Source organism: Lacerta agilis, chromosome 8, assembly GCF_009819535.1.
Source record: "Lacerta agilis isolate rLacAgi1 chromosome 8, rLacAgi1.pri, whole genome shotgun sequence".
Classification (NCBI taxonomy): Eukaryota; Metazoa; Chordata; class Lepidosauria; order Squamata; family Lacertidae; genus Lacerta; species Lacerta agilis.
Window position 1 is genome coordinate 65,945,550 of NC_046319.1, and position 21,819 is coordinate 65,967,368.

Here is a 21,819-nt window from a genome sequence, read left to right on the forward strand (position 1 = left end):
AAAGAAAGGAGTGTTTTTGTTCATTTGGGTGAGCAAATGTTTGTACAGTCAGAGCCTTTCCCAAAACAATAGGGAGATAATCTTCTCATCAGTCCTCACCTCCCAGGACCTTGTATCTTCATGCAGCTGTTATGTCAAGGCCAGAATCTGAGTTGACTATATATATATATATATATAATTGCTTCTTATGATTTTATGGAAGCAAAATGTTGCCTGAAGTATATTGATCCAGCGGCATAGCATGGGTTGCCGGTGCCCAGCAAGTGTTGGTCCCCCTGGTGTACTGGGCAGCTGGGGTGGGGGTGCGCAGCGGAGGCGGGCATGTGGAGCACATGCAGAGGGTAAATTAAGCCCACTCAAACAGACTTCTTGCCCACTGCTCCATCCACCTGCCCATGAGACCAACCCACCTGCTGCTGCATTTCAGCTGCCAGGGCTCCGTGCTTATCATGGGGGTGCCTGATTGCACCCTCTCAAAAATGGGCACCCAGGTCCATGGTCTCCCTGGCTCCCTCATGCTACACCTCTGTATAGAAATTGCCTTTCAAGGCCACAAGCATGCATAAAGTTTATTGCTGCTGCTGTTGGTGTGATGTGTGTCCCTGCAATAAATATAATAAAAGCTAAGGATGTGAGCTCTCCCTTCGAACTCGCTCCGAGGGTGGTGGAAGAGAGGAAGTCGCTTGGATTAGTTCTCATCCAATTTGAAGAAGAATGGAGGAAACCGCCTTGTATGGTGTTGGAGCAGAGATCAGTCTATCGCAGTACAGTTTGCGCTGTTTTGCTGTCCATGCTTTCTGGTGGAAGTCTTTTCCAGCCCTAATTGGATTGGGGTTACCCAGGGGATTCATGGCCCCTGGAAGGTTGCACAAAAGAGAATGTGGCCCTTGATCTTAAAAAAGATCCCCCACCCCTGGCCTATGCTCAGTGCTTTTTGGGAGAAGTGGGTATAAAATCAGTATTCATATCCTGATAAGGGTGTTGTGGGTGCTGTCACAAAATGGCTGCCACTGGCAGCCGAAGAAAAGGGGTAATGGGACTTCCTACCAGTGAGTATTACCACACACATCCCCACTGCCTATGATAATCCTGACATTGGAATGCTCTGTTGCAACTAGAGATTCAAGAAGGCAGTGGTTTCCATTCCAACCTGTATTCATTGCAATCAGTTCTGTTTCCCTTCCGCTGCAGTTTGGTTTACATAATTATTTATGTTAGAATTATTTGTTTTATCCTCACAACAGCCCTGTGAGGTAGGTTAGGCTGAGAGAAAGTGACCGGCTCAAGGTCATCTAGTGAGTTTCATGGCTGAGTGGAGGCTTGAACCCTGGTCTCCCAAGACGTAGACCAATGGCATGGAAGCATGGCCAATGGTCAGAGCTCATGAGAGCTGTCATGCAACAACTGCAGTGGTTATTGGGTTGTTGTTTTGATTTTGATTATATATTTTGTGGTTTTATATTTTGATTTTATTCTGTGAACCGCTCTGAGACCTCTATAGGGCGGTATATAACTTCAATAGATAATGGTAAAGGTAAAGGGACCCCTGACCATTAGGTCCAGTCGTGTCCGACTCTGGGGTTGCGGCGCTCATCTCGCTCTATAGGCCAAGGGAGCCGGCGTTTGTCCGCAGACAGCTTCCAGGTCATGTGGCCAGCATGACAAAGCCGCTTTCTGGCGAACCAGAGCAGCGCACGGAAACGCCGTTTACCTTCCCACCGGAGTGGTCCCTATTTATCTACTTGCACTTTGATGTGCTTTCGAACTGCTAGGTTGGCAGGAGCTGGGACTGAACAACAGGAGCTCACCCCGTCGCAGGGATTCGAACCGCCGACCTTCTGATCGGCAAGCCCTAGACTCTGTGGTTTAACCCACAGCGCCACCTGGTTCCAATAGATAATGATGATGATAATAATAATAATAATAATAAGGTTTACTCAGAGCTAAGCCCTACTGGGTTCAGTGGGCTGACTTCTACATAAGTCTGAATATGATTGCAGTCTTAAAGCTCATGTTTTCTTCATTAAAAACAATAGCTCCTCAAAAGTTTCATTTCTTAAGATTTGTATTCTTTTTTTAAAAAAAAAAGGAAAGGAAAAGCAAGCAAGTTAAAAGTTTATACTGAAGATTGGTGCAAAATACCTTCCAGCCCAATCCCATGGACATGACTCACTTCCTTGCAAGCAGAAATATTGAGGATTGCAACTAAAGCTCACTTTTGGCTTCTAATGGTCTGCCTTTATTAATATATTTTTAGCACCTGTTCCGTGTGGGTCGTTTGGCACTTAAAGAATGCGCTGGCATTCACCCCTTTTATCACAAGAGCATGTTAGTCATGCCTTTCCAGGTGCAGGAGATTTAAATATATTACACCCCGAGGTACAAGAGGTCAGTGTCTCTTCTGGTGCAAGTGTAGTCTTAGATTATCTGGGTCTGAGTTGTTTGAAAGGCTTCCCACATCCGTAGCAAGCTTCCCACACTCCATGGTTAGCAACAACATTTGCCTGCAATCAGGACCAGTTAAACTAGTGGGCACAAGGGAAGGGGCATTCTACATGCTAGCCCCATGGTGTTGGAACTGGTTGCCCTTTGGGTCTTGGCAGACCAGAAATGCTGCAGACCTTTTGGAAATAGTATTATTATTATTGGATCTGTTTCCTGGTGCCTTTTGCTATCGGCTCCAAAGCGCTGTGGCTCAACAGTCGAGCATCTGCTTTGGAAAAATGAGAAGTCAAAATCGACAGACTCGCCTATCCCTGGTTTAGGCAAAGTTGGCTTCAGACTGGCTTCTTCTTCTTAACACCATCGAAAGATATAATCTTGGGGAGCGACCTTGCCAGCAAATCTTTTCTCACTGTGTCTCTTTCCTGTGTTTCCTAGATGTGATTGAGACTGATGATCATTTGGCTGGCATGCCTGTGAGCAAGAGCTTCAGCTCTGCCTCCCGAGCCTTTGGGAAATCAGGAAAAAAAATACTTCAGTCCTTTGCTACTGATGGCATCTCTTCCTCAGCAATGATCTTCCTGTTGCTTTACCCCTGAGTACTGCATTCCACAAAGCTGACATAGAACATCCCAATAAGGAAAACACTTAGGTCCTTTCATCATTTCAGGGGGGGGGGGGATCAATATAAACAATCCACAAAGCTGAAACCTTTTACAGAAACTCTGCCCAAACTTGTCATCCAGTTTCTCAGGAGTTTTCTTCCTTCATGAAAGAGGCTTCCGTTTTCTTACCTAATTCCCAGGACAGCTGAGGATATATTTAGAATTTCAGATGGTGCTTCTGTCACTGTCGCAAGGTGGCTGAGGGTGGTATTTCCCCCTCCTCAACAGACCTTTCTAGAACACTCTGTGCCATCCCTAGCTACCCATGTTTTCTGATCCGAAAAATCCCCTTTGATTGAAGTCCACAAAGGCTGCAAAGTGCAGACCACTGGTGAGATCTGTGGTGGCTGATGTCCACCAGGGTTGATAGGGCAGAAGGCACAGAGCCCAACAATAGGTGGAGCCAGAGCTAACTAAGCCTAACTCCCTGCTCAGTTCTACAAGAGCAACAACGAGTTTAAGGAGGAAGCTCATCATAAGTGCCACTACCCTGGAGTAGTTGTCCCCCACTCCAGGCAGGCGGTGAAGGCAAACATGATTGTGCGGCAGCCTCCATTGGCTGAGATGATTTGCAGAATGAAAGAAAGGACGCTCACCTTTGGCCACCTCAAAAGGATGCATATCAAAAGCCCAGCATCCAATTCATTTCACCAACATCTTCTCTTTGATAATTATTGAATGGAATTTCTTTCCTCACTGGAATATGGCAAATAAATAAGGGAGCTGCTGTACAGCTTCCGGGTCATGTGGCCAGCATGACTAAGCCACTTCTGGTGAAACCAGAGCAGCACACGGAAACGTCGTTTACCTTCCCGCCAGAGCGGTACCTATTTATCTACTTGCACTTTGACATGCTTTTGAACTGCTAGGTTGGCAGGAGCAACAGGAGCTCACCCCGTTGCGGGGATTTGAACCGCCAACCTTCCAATCAGCAAGCCCTAGGCTCTGTGGTTTAACCCACAGTGCCACCCGTGTCCCATAAAGGAACTTACATACGTATTATTACTGGGCTAAGTGTTGGGTTTTGGGGAGACACTGTTTTTAGAAATTTGTAATATACTGACCAATAAGTCATCCAGTCCCCTGAGTTAGATTTGTTGAATATATTTCAGGGTCGGTATGCAGATCTCTTCCTTATTGCTTATTGATTGTGAGCAACTAGACATATTATAACCTGGTTTTGGAAGGACCTCAAAGGGGCATCCTAATCAAACTGTAACAGTTTGGCAACTGGCCCTAACAGAGAAATCGACCGACAAAATATGGCTCATTAAGGAACAGAGATATAGAGGCTTATTTTCTGGCACTGTTTTATTGATTACATAAATTAGAAAAAAATCAATCCTGAACTTTCTCAAACAACCAGACTTCTTTGGTTGCTCTGGGTAAATCATATTCTTCACTTTGGACTAACAAGTGTGTATTCATATGCTGTATTTTCACTATATCCTTCACATATGTTTGTTAAGAGGTGTGTGTTATTCTCAATCAGTTTTTTTTTTTTTAAAAAAAAAAAAGCATACTGGGGTTAAAACCTAGATCTTAAGATCATATCTGTCTCTCGGAAGAATGCAGGATCATAGAACTGGATCATAGCTCAATCAGTCAATTGGTCAGTCTATGAAATTGTAAAACCCCTCTTGCCATGAAGAACTTTCCCCTAATGTTCAATCAGAATGTGTCTTCCTGTATTGTCAGCCCATAAGATCTAGTTCTGTCCATGTCTTTATGTAAATGTTGGCTGGTTATTGCATCCACACTCATGTCGTCACAGTCCCCCCCCCCATGCTTCTTCAACTTCATTTTATTGACAATGGTGGTCTGCTTGGATCATGCAGATGTACCTACCTATGTTTGCTTTTGTGAATAATTTTCATTTCATTTCATGATGTGTGTTTGTGTGAACAACATAAAAATTAAAAGATTTTTTTTTAAAACCCCCATAAAATAAGCATGTAAAATAAATACAGTTACAGAGGGTTAAGTAGCAAAGTCCAGGTCATGAAAGCATAATTCCAGATTTTTCAGGCTTGTGACGACAGCTGTCTTGATGGTTCTGTTGTTCATGTAATAAAGGAATGCCAAGTCGTATAACTAGTGTCTGGAGGTTCTAATCCTTGTCAAAATGTCATATTATATGTAATTTTCTTCATTATAGCTATATTCCAGAGTAAGTTTTACCAAGAGTCCTGTGTAAGATTTTTGAGCTGTTTTTCATTGAAATGCAGTAACTATTTGAGCTGTCAATACCATATGTAACACGTTGTTTTGAAAATATATTGACATTTGTACCATCAAAAATATTCAGTAAGATTTACACCATTTGAAAAAATATTAAAAGTATATGCTGAAGCAGGAGCCCACTGTAGAAGCTCACTTGATTATGTTTTATTCAGACAGTCCATCTTCTTTCTTGAAGTGAGTCTACTTCATGAAAGCTTGTGGTATAATACAGGCAAAGGCAAACTTGGCCCTCCAGATGTTTTGGGACTACAGCTCTCATCATCCCTAGCTAACAGGACCAGTGGTCAGGAATGATGGGAGTTGTAGTCCCAAAACATCTGGAGGGCCGAGTTTGCCTATGCCTGGTATAATAGAAGCATTAACTCTATGAGGAGCCACAAGATCTATTGTTAGTTTTGCTACAAAATAAACTAGCATGGTCAGTCCTTGGGCACAACTGCAGCAGAAGTTGGCTGTGTGCAGCACCGATTGGCTTAAATCAGTGCCATCAATTAAGCACTCTCCATCTCCTCAAATCAGAATATCCCCCCTACATATTACATTGATTCTACTTTTTTAAAAGAAAGGGCAAACAAACATTTAATTTTATGAATGGATTTCCAATGCTTTACAAATTTGTCTTTTAAAAAAGAGGGAGATTGGGAGGATGGAAGGATAGTTCACTCGAAGCATAGGAGAAAGAAGCAAGCATGAGGACATTAGCAACTGAATATTCAATTTGTGTACCCGTGCACACAACAAATGAGATATAGGGAAGAAGAAGTCTACGTTCTTTCACACAAATACTGTGTAGTAGTAGTAGTAGTTTCTACCTATGACATTGTTGGTGGAGGGAGGCTTCATTGAAGTAGAACTCAAAGTCCTATTTGCAAGGGCATGTAAGATATTGTATTGCTTTGCATGCACATTTACTCCCTTTAAATGTACCAATGCATCAGGCTCTTCCCTCCTTCTAACAAAGTCACACCTATGCACACTGACACATAAATAAATCTGATCGCATTCCACTCTGCATACTTGCCCACAGTTTAGAGCACTCTTAGAGCTTGTTATATTTTTATGCCAGGATAAGCAAGTATACAATCTTAAGTTGAGGGCAATTTGTGCTCAAGCCATGACAACGATTCAATAAAAGCCAAACAACGCAGGGCAAACAGATAAAAAAAAAATGCCAGTCTAAGCTTTTATTTTCTTTTTCTTTTTCTTTTTTTTAAAAAAGTCCTGACTGCAGAAAGCTCTTGCCTGGTGCCTTAAAGCAGTAGAATCGTAGTATCATAAAATAATTAAATGAGAAGGGAGAGAACAACGCATACCATCTTGAGTTCCTTGGAGAAAAGGGTGGGATATGAATGTAAATTAAAACAAACAAACCAAAAGCAGATTTATGGTGCTACAATTCTCCACACACCTGCCTTTTTTTTTCTTTGTTGTTCAGTCGTTCAGTCGTGTCCGACTCTTTGTGACCCCATGGACCAGAGCACGCCAGACACCCCTATCCTAAACTGCCTCCCGCAGTTTGGCCAAACTCATGCCAGTCACTTCGAGAACACTGTCCAACCATCTCATCCACTGTCGCCCCCTTCTCCTTGTGCCCTCCATCTTTCCCAACATCAGTGTCTTTTCCAGGGAGTCTTCTCTTCTCATGAGGTGGCCAAAGTACTGGAGCCTCAGCTTCAGGACCTGCCCTTCCAGTGAGCACTCAGGGCTGATTTCTTTAAGGATGGATGAGTTTGATCTTTTTGCAGTCCGTGGGACTCTCAAGAGTCTCCTCCAGCACCATAATTCAAAAGCATCAATTCTTCGGCGATCAGCCTTCTTTATGGTCCAGCTCTCACTTCCATACATTACTACTGGGAAAACCATAGCTTTAACTATACGGACCTTCGTTGGCAAGGTGATGTCTCTGCTTTTTAAGATGCTGTCTAGGTTTGTCATTGCTTTCCTCCCAAGAAGCAGGCGTCTTTTAATTTCGTGACTGCTGTCACCATCTGCAGTGATCATGGAGCCCAAGAAAGTAAAATCTCTTTTTTGCTGCAGAAGACTAAAATGTTAATCTAGAGAGGATTAATCCCTTTGTTAATCCAGAAAGGTTTCTGAATACTTTTGCAGGGCACTGGGAGATCAATAAACAGAGGGGGCTGTTCAATGCAAGAAGGAGTGCACGCTCTGGTGTCCAAAAATCTGGTTTTTTTGCAATAGAATAAAGCAATCACCTTGTGGTCAATGGCTGCTCCTTGCTCCTCATATGCGCCACCTGCTGGTATGAGTGGAACATTGACTTTTCCTTTGGCCTCCTGGTTGAAAAGCTAGGGTAAAAATAGCTCTCTCAGAATGTTTCAAAGAAGCAGGGTGTTGCACACTGGGTGAAAGGGAAGGGAAATGCATTCAGAGCAGCCTGCCATGGATAAGGGTTGCTAGTGGAGCATATCTCAAAGACGTGAGGCCTTTCAACAATAGAGATGCCCAAAGGTCTAGTGGTTAGAGTGTTAGACCTGGATTCAAGTGACTTTCCCAGTTAGCGAAGGGGAAGACTCTCAGTCTGAAACCGGCAGAGGTACTGCCATCTGAGTGAGAGGATTTAAAATGGTGGCTAGATCTCATGGTGGCCCTTCATTATTGGAGCACTTCCATCACCACCTGAAGCAAGGTGCTGCCACCATGTGGCCACCGAAGCCTCGCTTACTGGGGTTGTACGGTGGCAGCTTCTGGCAAGATCTTGCAAGAGTTCTGTGAGATCTTGCTGGAAGCCCCCATCACAACGTCTCCTTGCTTCTCTGGCAGTGGCAACAAGAGCAGGCAGGGCACCTGGGAATCCCCTGGGATTCTGCAGCCCAAGGTGGCTGTCTCAGTCCTCCTCATGGGTGGCCCAGCCCTGGCTGTAGCTCAGTGATGGAGCAACTGCTCTGCATACAGAAAGTCCTGGGTTCAGATCCCAGCATCTCCAGATAGGGCTGGTGAAAACTCCCTGTCTGAAACCCAGGAGAGACACTGCTGGTCAGTGTGGACGCTTTCCAGTGCAGACCATTGACTGAGCTAGATAAAGCAATGGTCTGACTCAGTGTAAGGCAGATTCACATGCTGGATGTCGCTTCAAACTGACTTATCGAAGAAGTGTAGAGGAAAAGCAATACAGAAAATTCAAAAAATTTTATAATTCAGCTTTGGCAAGAAGGGAAGGGTTAAACCTGTCTCTTGCTCAGTTTTTCTGCTTTCAGGTTTTCTCCTCCACTGTAGCTTCTCTTAAATGTTTTTCATTGGAATTTTAGATTATTTTAGCTGTTGCTTTTGCTCTGTTTTTGTGTTTAAATTGTGCATCTCTTTGCTTCCCTGGGAAGGATGTGGTGTAAATAAAATCAATCAATAATTTCCTGCTAAATGCCCAGATTGGGGGAGGGGGGAAGTGTGTGTGTGTGTGTGTGTGTAAAAGGTAAAGGGACCCCTGACCATTAGGTCCAGGTGTGTCCGACTCTGGGGTTGCAGCGCTCATCTTGCTTTACTGGCCAAGGGTGCTGGTGTACAGTTTACGGGTCACGTGGCCAGCATGACTAAGCCACTTCTGGCGAAGCCAGAGCAACGCACGGAAACGCCATTTACCTTTCCACCAGAGCAGTACCTATTTATCTACTTGCACTTTGACATGCTTTCGAACTGCTAGGTGGGCAGGAGCTGGGATTCGAACTGCTGACCTTATGATTGGCAAACCCTAGGCTCTGTGGTTTAGACCACAGCGCCACCCGCGTCCCGCCTGAGTGTCATTAAGAAAACAGCAAAAGGGAAATGGCCCACTACAATCACCCAACAGTGTATCTTTATTTGCTAGCCCACCGCGGTGGGTCATTATGTGGATTTCAGAGAAGGAAATGTGTGTGTCTCCTGAGTTATTTGGAGGAAAAGGCAGGAGGAAATGTTTAGTCAAGAGGGTGAAAAAAAATGGGGCCAAACCAGTCACCCAGTGAACTCCACTCCAAGATTCTTAGTTATGAAAAGGTTTGTCAGCTTGAGTACCAGTGTACATACGTTCCCGCCTTGTTTCAATATTTATATCTGCATGGTGTTTCCAACTGCTGCAAGACATTGCCAATTTGGTCATTCTTAGAGACCGGCCTCCCCTACATTCTCTGCTGCCCTGTCACAGCTGAAAGATTTCAAAAATGAAATCATCACATATCCCTTATTTCGTGCAAAATGTAAGTGATCTCTCCCTCGCCTTGCCACCTTACGCCAGCCTGACTGAACATGCCCCTACATGGCCTTCAGTCTCCCAGGCAGGAGAGGATTATGCGATGTTAACTGGATACCTTTACATTCTGAGCCTCTTCCTTCATTTCCGCCTTCCTCCTCGATTCTTTCCCTCCCCTCCCTCTCAGAGAACTGGTGATCAGGACCTTTTGGGGTGAAGCAGCTCCCCAAAAGCTCCACTTTCTCTCCCCACCACTCCCTTCAAAGACAAATCAAAGCAAAAGCCGATCTTGCCAGATATCAGAGGTGAAAATCTGTGGGTCAGAGCTGGCACACCCACTCACACCCGCAACCACCCGCAACCACCCACACCCCTTGTGTGTTTTGCAGGTTGAATATTGATGGGAAAATCCATTCAAAACTGTGGGATGGATGAAGAGCTAATGACAGACCTTCCAAGTGTCCCTATTTTCCAGGGACAGTCCCGGATTTACAGAAGCCGTCCCAGTTTCTGATTTGATCCCGGAATGTCCCGCTTCTCCTTAGGACATCCCTATTTTAACCGGAGAAATGTTGGAGGGTACGGAACCATGCGACTCCCTGAGCAGAGGAGATAAGTAACTATTCAACCGTTGGAAGACACCTGAAATTTAGGGATTATTATTATTATTATTTTTTTTAAAAAAAAAAAGCTTAATGTTTTATTACGATGATGAAATATGACGTCCCAATTATTTTTCATCGGAGAAATGTTGGAGGATATGTAATGGGAAGGTAAATAAACACTCCACAAGCAGATCAGAATGAATACAGGTTGAATGCTCATTGTTGTATAACCACCCACTGAAATAAATCAGAACGAATGTGTGATAAAGGACTGATATAATCTATAAGCTTTCTACAAGCAGATGAGGATAAGAAAATAACATAAGAATATATGAAGAGCCTGCTGGATAAGGCCAATGGTCCATCAAGTCCAGCATCTTTTCCCCCCCACAATGACCATCCAGATGCCTTTGGGAAACCCACAAGCAGGCACAAGAGCCCTCTCCCTTCCTATGGTTTACAGCTGTTATAGAGTTTCAGATGCTTCCCATATTTATTCCAACAAAGGATTCAAGGTAGAATATGTGGGTAGCTCTCTTGTCGGTTGGAGAGACACCATAGTGCAGTGGTTAGAGCAGGGGTGACCAAACTGCCACCCTCCAAATCCCACCAGCCCCAGCCAACACAGCCAATGGTCAGGGATGATGGGAGTGGAACTTCAACAACATCTGGTGGGTATGATAATAGGGGAACAAAAGTGAGCCTGCATACATTATGTTCATAAATGGAGAGCTTCAAACTCAAGCGACTCGTCAGATGTGTAAAGTTGCCACACCTCCAGGTCTGACCTGACCTAGGTTTGACTGTCCCCCCTTCAGGTGGCAGGTGGAGGGCTTGAATCCCCAGGTGGGTGAGAGGGCCTTTCAAAGGATAATAGTAAAACATTGTTTAAATGACTGTGCATACAGCTTGCAAGATTCAGCCTAGCAGGAGCTGCAAAACATATCCCCTGTTTAGGGAAGTTTCTAATGACTGATGTTTTAATGTACTGTATTTTTAATCTTTCGTTGGAAAGTGCCCAGAGTGGCTGGGGAAACCCAGCTAGATGGGTGGGGTATTAATAATAATAATAATAATAATAATAATAATAATAATAATAATAATAATAATAATAATAATAATATCAGAAAGCCAGTGTGGTGGTCAGAGTGTCAGTCTAGGGTCAAGAAGTACTTGCTTTTGATCTCTGCTTAGCTGTGAAGCGCATTGGATGAACTTGGGCCAATCGCTACTTCTCAGTTCACCCTACCTTGCAAGGTTGTTTTTGAAGATGGAAATGGCAATGGGGTGGAAAATATTAATCTTGAGCCGCTTGGAGCAAATGTGGGATAAAAAAAAGCACTGAATGAAATCATAATAGGTACACAGGGTGGTATTCAGTGAAGTTTTACTCAGCGTAGGCCCACTGGAATTAATGAACTTATGTTAGGGCTGTTAAATTCAGTGGGTAGCCATTCACCAGCCTTTCTGGAATCTTGCCCAGCCCTATCTGGAGATGCTGGGGATTGAACCCACCCAGGAGCAATACCTCTCAGCAGTGGCGGAGGAAGCCTCTTCGCCACCCAGGGCGGTGGAGTGAAGGCACCCCCCTGGGGGCGGGGTGTCACGATGCACGTTGGATGCACTGCGCATGCCTGGAATTTCTGGGCATGCGTAGTGCATCCGGGCCGGTGCTGCTGCTCCCACGGCTGGCTCGCTTGCCACGGGAGCAGCAGCACTGACCGTTCCCATGGCGAGCCGGCGAGCGAGCGGCGGGTTGTGGGGCTGCCCCGTCCGTCCGTAAAGAGGCACAGACGGGGTGCCAGGCGGCGGGGAAGTGGTGGGAAGGGCCGGGGAGTGTCACCCCTCCCCTGGAACCCGGGGCAGACCACCCCCTATGCCCCGCCCTTCCTACGCCACTGCCTCTCAGCTACAGCCTTTCATGTGGGTATGTAATGCTGTGCCACCCTTTGCTCCTGATGTATGTCCCCCCTCCTTGCTATTTACCATATGGGGGGGTCACATCTGAAACATAAGAGGGAGGGCTGGAGCGCAGTGTTTGAACATTGCTTCGCATGCAGATCCAATCCTTTTCATCTCCAGGTTGGACTGGGGAGGACCTCAGTCTGCAATCCTGGGCAGCTGCTGCCAGTCAGTGTAGACAATATGGAGCTATATGGACCAGTGGTCTGGCTCTGTATAAAGCAGCTCCCTTCATTCCTGTGATTCACTTCTGGGTTTGTGCCAAAATGTGGACCAGTGGCTTGGGAGCCTCTTACATGGGTATGCCTTTAGAATGCAGACATTCCCTAAACCACAGGAGTGATAATCTCTTGTTTTCCCCACAGTCACCATAAAAAAAAGCTTTGCGGAGAGCTTGATCCATAAGCATGACTACACCTCGCACAAATTTGCATGGGGAAAACTGGAGATCCCACCCTCCTACCGGGGCACACATAGGCATGTTCAGAGTGCATTCTTGGCAAAAATGACTCATAAGTCACTGCGGCTGGGTTGCATGCACTTGGCATTAAGGGAATCCAGGACATGGGATGAGCCTTAAAACAACAACCCCAACCCCAACCCCTGAAACCTTAAAACGAAACCCAGAGGTGAAATTCAATGCAGTAATGCAAAGATAAAAAAAATCATCCACAAAACAACCCAGTTACTAGATCCCTGGCTGAATATAAATTGTGGGGCTTGGCAAGCAATGTGGCTCAAATCACAGAGAGCCAGTGTAGGGTAGTGGTTAGCATGTCAGACCTGGGAGAGCAGGGTTCAAATCCCCACTCAGCCATGAAACTCACCAAGGTGACCTTGGGCCAGTCACTGCCTCTCAGCCTAACCTACCTCACAGGTTGAGGGGATTAAATAGAGGTGTGAGGACAACCAGTAGGAGCCAACTCCTAGGGGCCAAGGTCCCTTTGCCTCCACCTCAATAAAATATTTGAGGGGGCTGCTCCAAAGTCGATGTGCATTGCCATTCAAATGTTATATGTGTGTGTGCCTCATCTTGTGATCAATTATGTGGAGTGGGGCTGACCTCTCCCCCAATATTGTATTCAAGTTGCCACCCTTGACACCACCTTGAGCTCCTTGGAGAAGAAAGGTATAAATGCAATCAATCAATCAATATGAAGAGCCAATGTGGCCTCCAGCAAATGACTTGGCACTAGAAATGGTGTGAGTTTGTGTGTGCACGCACTATATCGTGACTTTAGGCAATTCGCATCCATGGCACCATCTTCGTCACGGCTTGGAAGGGTTGGGTTCAGATGCCCACCCACCCCTTTAGAATCTCAAAGTCCTCTCATTCTCAGACGAGTGATCCCACAGGGGTGCCACGAGGCTTCATGCAGCAGGATAGTGTCCATCGCTTGCTGCTCAAAGAAAGAGCAGCGGTCCCTTCAAAGGGCATCCACCGTTCATTGGGAGAAAAGGCAGTAAGTAGTTCAGTGCTAGAACACCCACCAGGTTCAATCCCAGGTTCAATGGGAGGGCAGAGCAGTGGGGAAACCAGCCCGAAACCTTGGGGGGAACCACTACCGGACAGTGTCAGCAAAATTGAACTAGCTGGGTCTAACCTGCCACAAGGCAGGAGGAGCGCGTGAAGCTGCTTTCTCTCCGACTCAGTCTTGTCAACACTGACTGGCAGCGGCGCTCCAGGGTTTCAGGCAGCGTGGGAAGAAGGAATTAGAACCCAGGACTTCCTGCGAGCCAAACAAACGCTCTGCCACCAGTGCGTCTCATATGTCCTTATTGAGGACGCGTTACCTGCTCCAGCAGGGCAGCCGGAGACTTCTTTCCGCAGCAGGGATCGCGGTGGCTGCGTTTGCCTCGACTGCTTGGCTCGCTGCCCTGCTATGCTTTGCCAGCTGCGGAGGGAGCCCCCGTCCCTTGGCAAGGGAAGGCCGGGGGGGGGGGGAGAAGGCAGGAGGCGTTCCCGCGTGCTTGTTGTGTGACGCGCCAGGCACCGGAGCTATAAAGCACCTGCAGCGGAGCCCGGGAAGCTTCAGAAGAGCCTCTTTGCAGCTCTGCCGAGGGAGAGCTCAGTTTTCTGCCCATTAAAGGATTAAGTTCGCCACAATGGTAAACAATCCCTCCTGTTTCTTTTCCCTTGCAATCACCCTTTGCGTCCTGCTGGAAGAAGGTGAGAGAATCAACAGGATTTTTTTTTTTTCTCCTTCTCCCTCTTTTTTGCTGTTCTGATGTTATTTTAATTTTTGCATTGGTTTTTGCGTTCGTTTGCGTACTTTGCAAACGAAGCTAGCTTCAGCGGGGAGAGCCATCTGATTTGCATGGGGGGCAGAAGGTCCCAGGTTCTATACCCGGCATCTCCAGAGTGGGGGCTGGGGAAAGCTCCCTCCCTGCTTTAAAGTCTGGAGAGGTGCTGCTGCCGATCAGTGGAGGCACTATTGAGCTGGATGGACCGATGTTCTGAACCGCTATAAGGCAGGATCATAGATTGAAGTTCCACGGGGCATCTGCCTGTAGCTCCGTGGCAGAGCGTCTGCTTTGCATGCAGAAGGTCCCAGGTTCAGTCCGCAGCATCTCCAGGTGAGACCCGTGTCTGAAACCCTGGGGACCTGCTGCCAATCAGAATAGATGATACTGCCCTGGATGGATGTGTAGTCTGACTCTGTCTAAGGCAACTTCCCCATGGATTGTGTCCCAGTAAGTTCTGCTCAAAGTAGACCCATTAGTGAACCTAAGTTACTCATGCCTATTAATTTCAATGGGTCTACTCTGAGTAGGACTAGCATTGGCTGCAACCCTGCCCCCAGATTTCCCTTTTTCCTTTTAGCAGTCCGCCCTCTCTATCTCTGACATCGGCTCCTGCTCCGTCTCTGTTGTACTTGCAACTTCCCGAGCAAATCGGCTTGGAGAGCAAGAGGCAGCGAAGTCAATCTGTCCCGCCTTGCAGGGATGGATGGTTGCCTTGCCGCTGCTGCTGTGACATGCCATCAGCGAGCGAGACCGAAACAGCTCCCTTAGGACTTTGCCAAGAGAGGTGGCGAGATCGTAACATATCCCTCCCCCTTTTCTTGGAAAGAGTTTTTGCTCTCAGTTTCTCTCTTTGTGTGCAATCACCTCCCCCCCCCCCCCGTGATTGCCAATAATAAGGAAAGGGAGGGAGGGAGTGCTCGGAGCATTTTGGAGAATGTAAAAATCGATCCTCTGCACGCCAATAATTTGCACACATGTTCTATGGTTGGCAAAGGAGCCAGGACAATTATGGTGGTGATAATTATTATTATTATTATTAATGCAGTAAAAAGAATACTTACGTATTCTTTAAATGTTATTCCTGCATTGCAAGGGGTTAGACTAGATGACCATTAGGGTCCTTTCCAAGTCTATGATTCTATGCTCACCTTAAGTCATGTGCTGTAGGCATATGCTGGGCAATAGCTACTGTTGGTGCTGTTGATTGCTTGCCAAGGTACTTGCTTCCAGTATGCTCTCAGTGTGGGTCTCCACTGAGGCTTTCACCTGGCTCCGGTTTTCTTCTCACTGAGCTCTTCAGATTCGCAGTACACAAACCGTTGTCAGCAGCAGCGAAACACTTTTACAACCCCCGCAGACCTAATCTGTAAGGCCTTGGCGGCTATAAAATGGCTAAAATAGAAATGCTCCTTTCAACTAGGTGGCAGGCTAATTGCTCTGTTTACATACCATGCTGCATTCCTGGTGCTTGAGTCTGGAGAGCTCAGGGACTGATCCCTTTTCCTGTCATTTTCTCCTCTGGCAGGCCTGGGCCTCCCTCCGGCAGAGCCTCACCTGGCAGCAGGCAACAGCAGGCACCTGAGGACCAAGCGCTGTTCCTGCCTCAACTGGATGGACAAAGAGTGCGTTTACTTCTGTCACCTGGATATTATCTGGATCAACACGCCAGGGTGAGTACGGGGGACTGCAGCACAGAAGGGAGACTGCTGGGTCTGAGCTAGCGGCGCAGTTAGATCCATTGGGACATAGGAAGCTGCCTTAACACTGACTTGGACCACTGGTCCATCTAGCTCAGTATTGTCTACACTAACCGGCAGCAGCTCTCTGGGGTTTCATGCAAGGAATCTTTCTCAGCCTCTCCAGGAGATGCTAGGGATTGATCCTGACACCTTCTGCATGCAAAGCAGATGGGCTACCCTTTTAGACTCTGGACTTAATGGTCTTATTATGGCTTCTCTCCACTCCTCCCATCTTAAGTTGGTCATACTTCCCATGCTTCCAAGTCCTAAGGACGTGGGTGGTGTTGTGATCTAAACCACTGAGCCTCTAGGGCTTGCTGATCAGAAGGTAGGCGGTTTGGATCCCAGCAACAGAGTGAGCTCCCGTTGCTCTGTCCCAGATCCTGCCAACCTAGCAGTTCGAAAGCATGCCAGTGCAAGTAGATAAATAGGTACTGCTTTGGCAGGAAGGTATACAGTGTTTCTGTGCGCTCTGGTTTCTGTCATGGTGTTCCGTTTCACCAGAAGTGGTTTAGTCATGCTGGCCACACAAACCGGAAAGCTGTCTGTGGACAAAATCTGGCTTCCTCGGCCTGAAAGCAAGATGAGCGCCACAACCCCATAGTTGCCTTTGACTGGACTTAACCATCCAGGGGTCCTTTACCTTTACCATTTACCTTTTTCTTCCAAGTGTGCTAGGTCAATCCTGATGCATCTTGGGGTCCTGTCTCTTTGACTTCAGCAGGGGTGGGGGGGTGGAGTGGGGCCTGGACTGCTGCCCAATTGTCCTAGGCTAGAGCAGGACAAGTGACTGGTTTTCCAAGGTTTCAGGCAGGGAACATTTCCAACCCTACCTGGTGATACTGGGGATTGAACCTGGGACCTTCTGCATGGACACAAAAGCATGTGTCTTACCTCTGAGCTACCGTCCTTCTTTCTTGCAAAAGCCACAAATATTTTACGTGGTGACTGCTCCCCAGTTGGTGTTTCTAAAGAGCTGAGGTGGGGTGGCCTTTCGATCCAGCGTTTGGTTGGGAAGGAGACTTGCCCCTTGCATGATACAACAGAGATCTGGGCAGCATTCAAGCAATCTCTCTTGCAAGCAGCTTAAGATCCGAGCCAAAGAGACGACTGGCTCAGGTGTGGTTCTAATTATGCCTGCTAACGTGCGGTCTTGAGTAACGACTCACTCTGAAAAAGAGCATGCCATTCTCAAACGTGTTCGCGGAGGAAACATGACAAGTCTAACAGGAGGCTGTTCTCCCAGCTGCATTTAGATGGCGAAGAATGACAGAGCAACCCTGTCTTTAAGCATCTTCTGCCTTTTGTTATAATTCACAAGAGCTTTTTATATTGTTAAAAACACACCTCCGATGCACGCTTTGCCCGTACGGAGCATGTGAACAAGCCTTGCTGTGTAGCTGGAACAGTGAGGCCTCTCTGCTGACATGGCACAGTGTCTAGAGTGCCAGAGATCCGAGTTCAAATCCACCCCTGCCTAAGAAGCCCAGCCTCCCACAAAGGGCTGTTGTGAGGAATGGGGATGGGTAAAGGGAGGAAAGCTAGAAGACTCTGAATGGAGCTTGCTTGGTGAACACAGGCAAGGCACCATCTCTTACTTTAATGCCCATCACAGGGTTGTTATGAAGATCAAATGTGTGCATGTGTGGAAGGGGACAAGAGAACCATGTATGCGCTCTTGTGCTCCAGAGAGGAAAAGTAGGATATAAATATAAATATGGTGTGTAGAGGTTTGGGGTTGTATTACACTTTGACCCCATTAAAAATAATGGGATTTAAGTTCTCTGCAATGATCTTTGTACATTTATTTCAATAGGAACCAAATGCATATGACTTTGGCTGCAAGCCTACACCCCCCCTTACCTGGGAGTAAGTGCCATTGACCTCAGTGGAGCTTACTTCTGAGTAGCTGTGCTCATAGCACTGATAGCCATTGTTTGGTGAAGTCCCATTACACCTTCCTCCCTAATACGGGCAATGCCCAAATCTTGATATTGTTAGGCAAGGACAATAAGTGCATCAACCCACTTGCAGCCCACTGCTTGCCTGTGGAAATAAAGGCTGATAGAGTGAGAATGGGAGGGTGAAATGACATGGCTTTACTCACATGGCAAATACAAACGAGACTTGTTATTGTCAAGTTTGCTTGGCTTCCGGCCAGGCCCGCACCATAAACCTTCCTTTCTGATAAAGGATATAAGTTAACAATTTGTTTTTTCCTAATCAGCCACTCCACACCCTACGGTCTGGGTAATACACAAAGGCGTCGGAAGAGATCACTCAGCAGGTGCGAGTGCTCACATTCAAAGGACAGTGTCTGTGCGACCTTCTGCCATGGCAAGCCTTGGTAAGTGTTCAGATGTGTCCCTATCCTTAGACCAGCCTTTCTCAGCTCGGGGTACTCCCTATGTTCTTATCTCTAACACCCATGGCTAATGATCAGGGATGATGGGGTTCTCAACTCAATGATGTAACGCTAAACTATGGTTAACCTAAGCCTATGTTTATAAAGCAACTACAGACCTTAGTTAATGCACATCTGTTAACCATAGATCTGCCAATTTTGCTTCTCTCTGTTTTTCATTTTTCCCAGTTGTAGATTAAGTTCCCCCATACTTCTGCAGTGATTTAAAAAAAAAAAAAAACTCATGAAAATTCACCAGCACATTTCTCCTAATAAACACATTTTATCTGTGCAATTTTGCCCAATACACATTTTGGCAAGGCAATTTCCCCTCATATAATGCCCTTTTGTATGCTATTTTCACTAACCTATGCATTTTTATGCATACTTTGTATACATTACTTTTCTGGAAAACTTCACTGCAAAATTCAGAAAAGTGCAAATTTCAAAAGGTGACCATTGTTTTGGTTCACATACTGTTTCAGAAGGTGTTGAATTAGTGACCTTCATCTTTAAAAGTGAACTGAACCACTCCATTTCTAACTTTAGTTAATAATCCATAGTTATATCACAGGGCTGAGTTCATCCAATTAGCTTACCAGGGATACCAACTTGAATAAAATATCGGGGGGGGGGGAGGTAGGCCCCTCCCCACATAACTGATCACATGACACGGTGCATGCACATCATTTGAATGAGAATGCCCATTAAATTTAGGGGTCCCAGCCCCCTCAAATATTTTATTGAGGGGACCCGAAGACCCCCTGGTCCCTAGGAGTTGGCTCCTATGAGTGTTACAAACCATTATTTAGTTCACCATAGTTAAAGCATGGCTTAGTTTTACTGGAGAGCTACAGGTTTACCATCAAGCGCTGAGATCAGTATTGAACATGCAAAAGATTATGAATTGTCTGAAAAGAGGCCTGTGTCTCTGTTCACAAACAAACTCCGGAGAGAGGAAGGAGTGAGTATGTGTGTTACTTTACAGAGGAGAGTCAGGCTGCAACCTTTTGTCTTTGTGCTGTTGGGCTTGGAAGAGGGTTGGTTAGGGTTTGCAAATTAGTCTCTTTGGCAACAGATTCAGCTCCCTCCTTTCCTCTCTCCCTCCTCAGGAGCATAAGTAGAGGCTGCAGGATTGGGCCAAGGGCCCAACTACTCTATCATCCTGTTCTCACCATGGTGGCCAGCCCCTAACTAAACCAGCCCAGGCCTTCTCAGCCTTTAGAATGACCCTGCCTTCTTTCTTTTTGTAAAAAGGAGCAACTAGCACAGAACTGTCTTTTTAGACTCTGAACCCCACGCTGTGCAACAGAGACACTCCTTCTCAGTCTGTAAGCCGTAAATGGAGTAGTTGCATAACGTAAGGATGTGTTCAGGTCACAGAAAGGGAAAGCAGGGTCACCGTGTGTTTAATCGTTTTCTTAGAAAACCTAGGAGTAATAAATCTGGCTGTAAATATTTCCGAGAACAGGTTAGTCGCCAAAAAAACCAAACCAAACCAAACCAAAACAGAAAAATTTGTTTTTAACCCTAAACTGGTGCCCTCCTGCTGCCCCACCCCAGCCTGTAAGGGAAGATGAGGTGAGCGAAGATGTATATCAGGAACGAGGGAGGAATAAAGCTCTACATCGGGAACAAGGGTGGGAGGAGTCCAGCAGTGCCTCTACAGCAGACCTACAGAGGCTGCTGTAGAGACAGCATGGGGGGCGGGGACACTGCCAAGGAGGTGGCAGATCCAGCCTCCAACTGTTGCTGGCACTATGACAATAGTGTAGTTGACAATGCATTCCTTGGAGGCCAGATATGCAGTCTCTGTTAATCTCTTCGCCTACAGGTGGTTGCCTCAAGGGTGGGCCATCACTGAACTTAAGAAATGCAGATATTGGGTGTTATCTGGCTAAGTTCTATTCAGAGTAGACCTATTGGAACTAATAGACCTAGGTTAGTCTTGCCCCATTGTTTAGTGGGGATTTGAACCATAGTCTCTCAGGTCCTGGTTTCTACTCACCATGGCTCACCACTGGTCCACTCTGAATAGGATTAGCATGGTTTGCAAGGCACTGCCTTTTAAAAATAAAATAATTATCTGAACTCCTTTGAGCACTATCTCATAAGATATGCATCAACTTTTTTTCAACCCCGCAGGGATTTCAGAAAACCACGGCTTACCATGAACACGGGGCTGCTGGTGAAACTTCTCCAGAGCCGTAGTGCGAAGCCCGGCAAGACAAACTTCTGAAAGTTCTCAGGTAAAGGTCCTATATAAATGCGCTCTCTCTCTCTCTTTCTTTCTTTCTTTCTTTCTCTCTCTCTCTCTCTCTCTCTCTCTCTCTCTCTCTCTCTCTCTCATATTTTGTGCTCACTCTGCTTCCAGAGATGCTTGGGCGCATCTATAAATGCATGACTTCAAAATGCATTGAAACAAATGTTCAGCTGTTGTGGCTTCCCTTCATCTTTGAAGCCCCCAGGGAATTGTAGTTTGGGAAATCAGATCAAACCATTATACATTTGGCCACAGACACACTGAAACAGAGCACACAAAGAATAGAAGCATGAGCGTTAAAACACAATGCTTGTTTAAAATACAATATAATACAAAGGGTGACACATACACATATTTAAAATACTGTATTCTAAAAACATAACACACAAATTACAATTGAAATGGAAGTATCGTCATACAAGACCTTTGTGCAGAAAGGAGAAGGATGGCCACTATTATCTTATTTATATCAGCCAATAAATATTCCAGATACCATTCTGGGGTGCTTCCTCATAAAAGGGCAAAGTAGTCTGTTGCATTCCTCTCTGTGAAAGTTACATGTAGTTTGGATGAAATTTCTGATCACTCTTTGCTACATATCAATATCACTGTTATCAGGGTTCATTCATTGGGAAGCATGGGGGTAAACATAGCAGAGGCTTGTCCATTAGGGCAAATGGGGGATACAGTACATAAAAAGCTGCCTTTTACTGAGGCAGGCCAATGGTCCATCCACTTCAGCATTGTCTACACTGACTGGCAGTGGCTCTCCGGGGTTTCAGGCAGAGCTCTCGCCCAGCCCTAGTTGGAGATGCTTGGGATTCAACCTGAGACTTTCTTAATGCAAATCTGATGCTCTACTTCCGAGGGCAAATCAGGCACTTTGCCCTATCACCCTGTTTGATCTCTGCTAGCTCCAGCTGTCTGCCATATTTCTTTCATCCAGCCCAGAAGCTGGCACCAGTTGCCAACTGCCTCCTCCTTAGTGTCAGGGTTGTCCTTGTAGAATTCAGCAGGGAGGAAGAAGAAGAGTAAACTAACCCTACATAGCACAAATAGACGAAGAGC

At 46.1% G+C, this 21,819-nt stretch overlaps 1 protein-coding gene across 1 annotated transcript; it reads left to right on the forward strand.

Moving 5' to 3' along the window:
* The first annotated feature begins 14,144 nt into the window (after positions 1–14,144).
* On the forward strand, positions 14,145–20,731 carry EDN2 (endothelin 2). The gene is made up of 4 exons (XM_033159120.1): positions 14,145–14,268; positions 15,871–16,015; positions 18,312–18,431; positions 20,634–20,731. Exons 1-4 carry the CDS (start codon positions 14,205–14,207, stop codon positions 20,725–20,727), a joined length of 423 nt encoding a protein of 140 aa, XP_033015011.1. The 5' UTR covers positions 14,145–14,204; the 3' UTR covers positions 20,728–20,731.
* Positions 20,732–21,819: the final 1,088 nt, after the last annotated feature.

Excerpts from the sequence above, each read along its gene's own strand:
- EDN2 (XM_033159120.1), top strand. The coding sequence starts at position 14,205 with ATGGTAAACAATCCCTCCTGTTTCTTTTCCCTTGCAATCACCCTTTGC. Across the intron at positions 16,016-18,311 it reads ATCTGGATCAACACGCCAGG|CCACTCCACACCCTACGGTC; the intron begins GTGAGTACGGGG and ends TTTCCTAATCAG. Across the intron at positions 18,432-20,633 it reads TTCTGCCATGGCAAGCCTTG|GGATTTCAGAAAACCACGGC; the intron begins GTAAGTGTTCAG and ends TCAACCCCGCAG.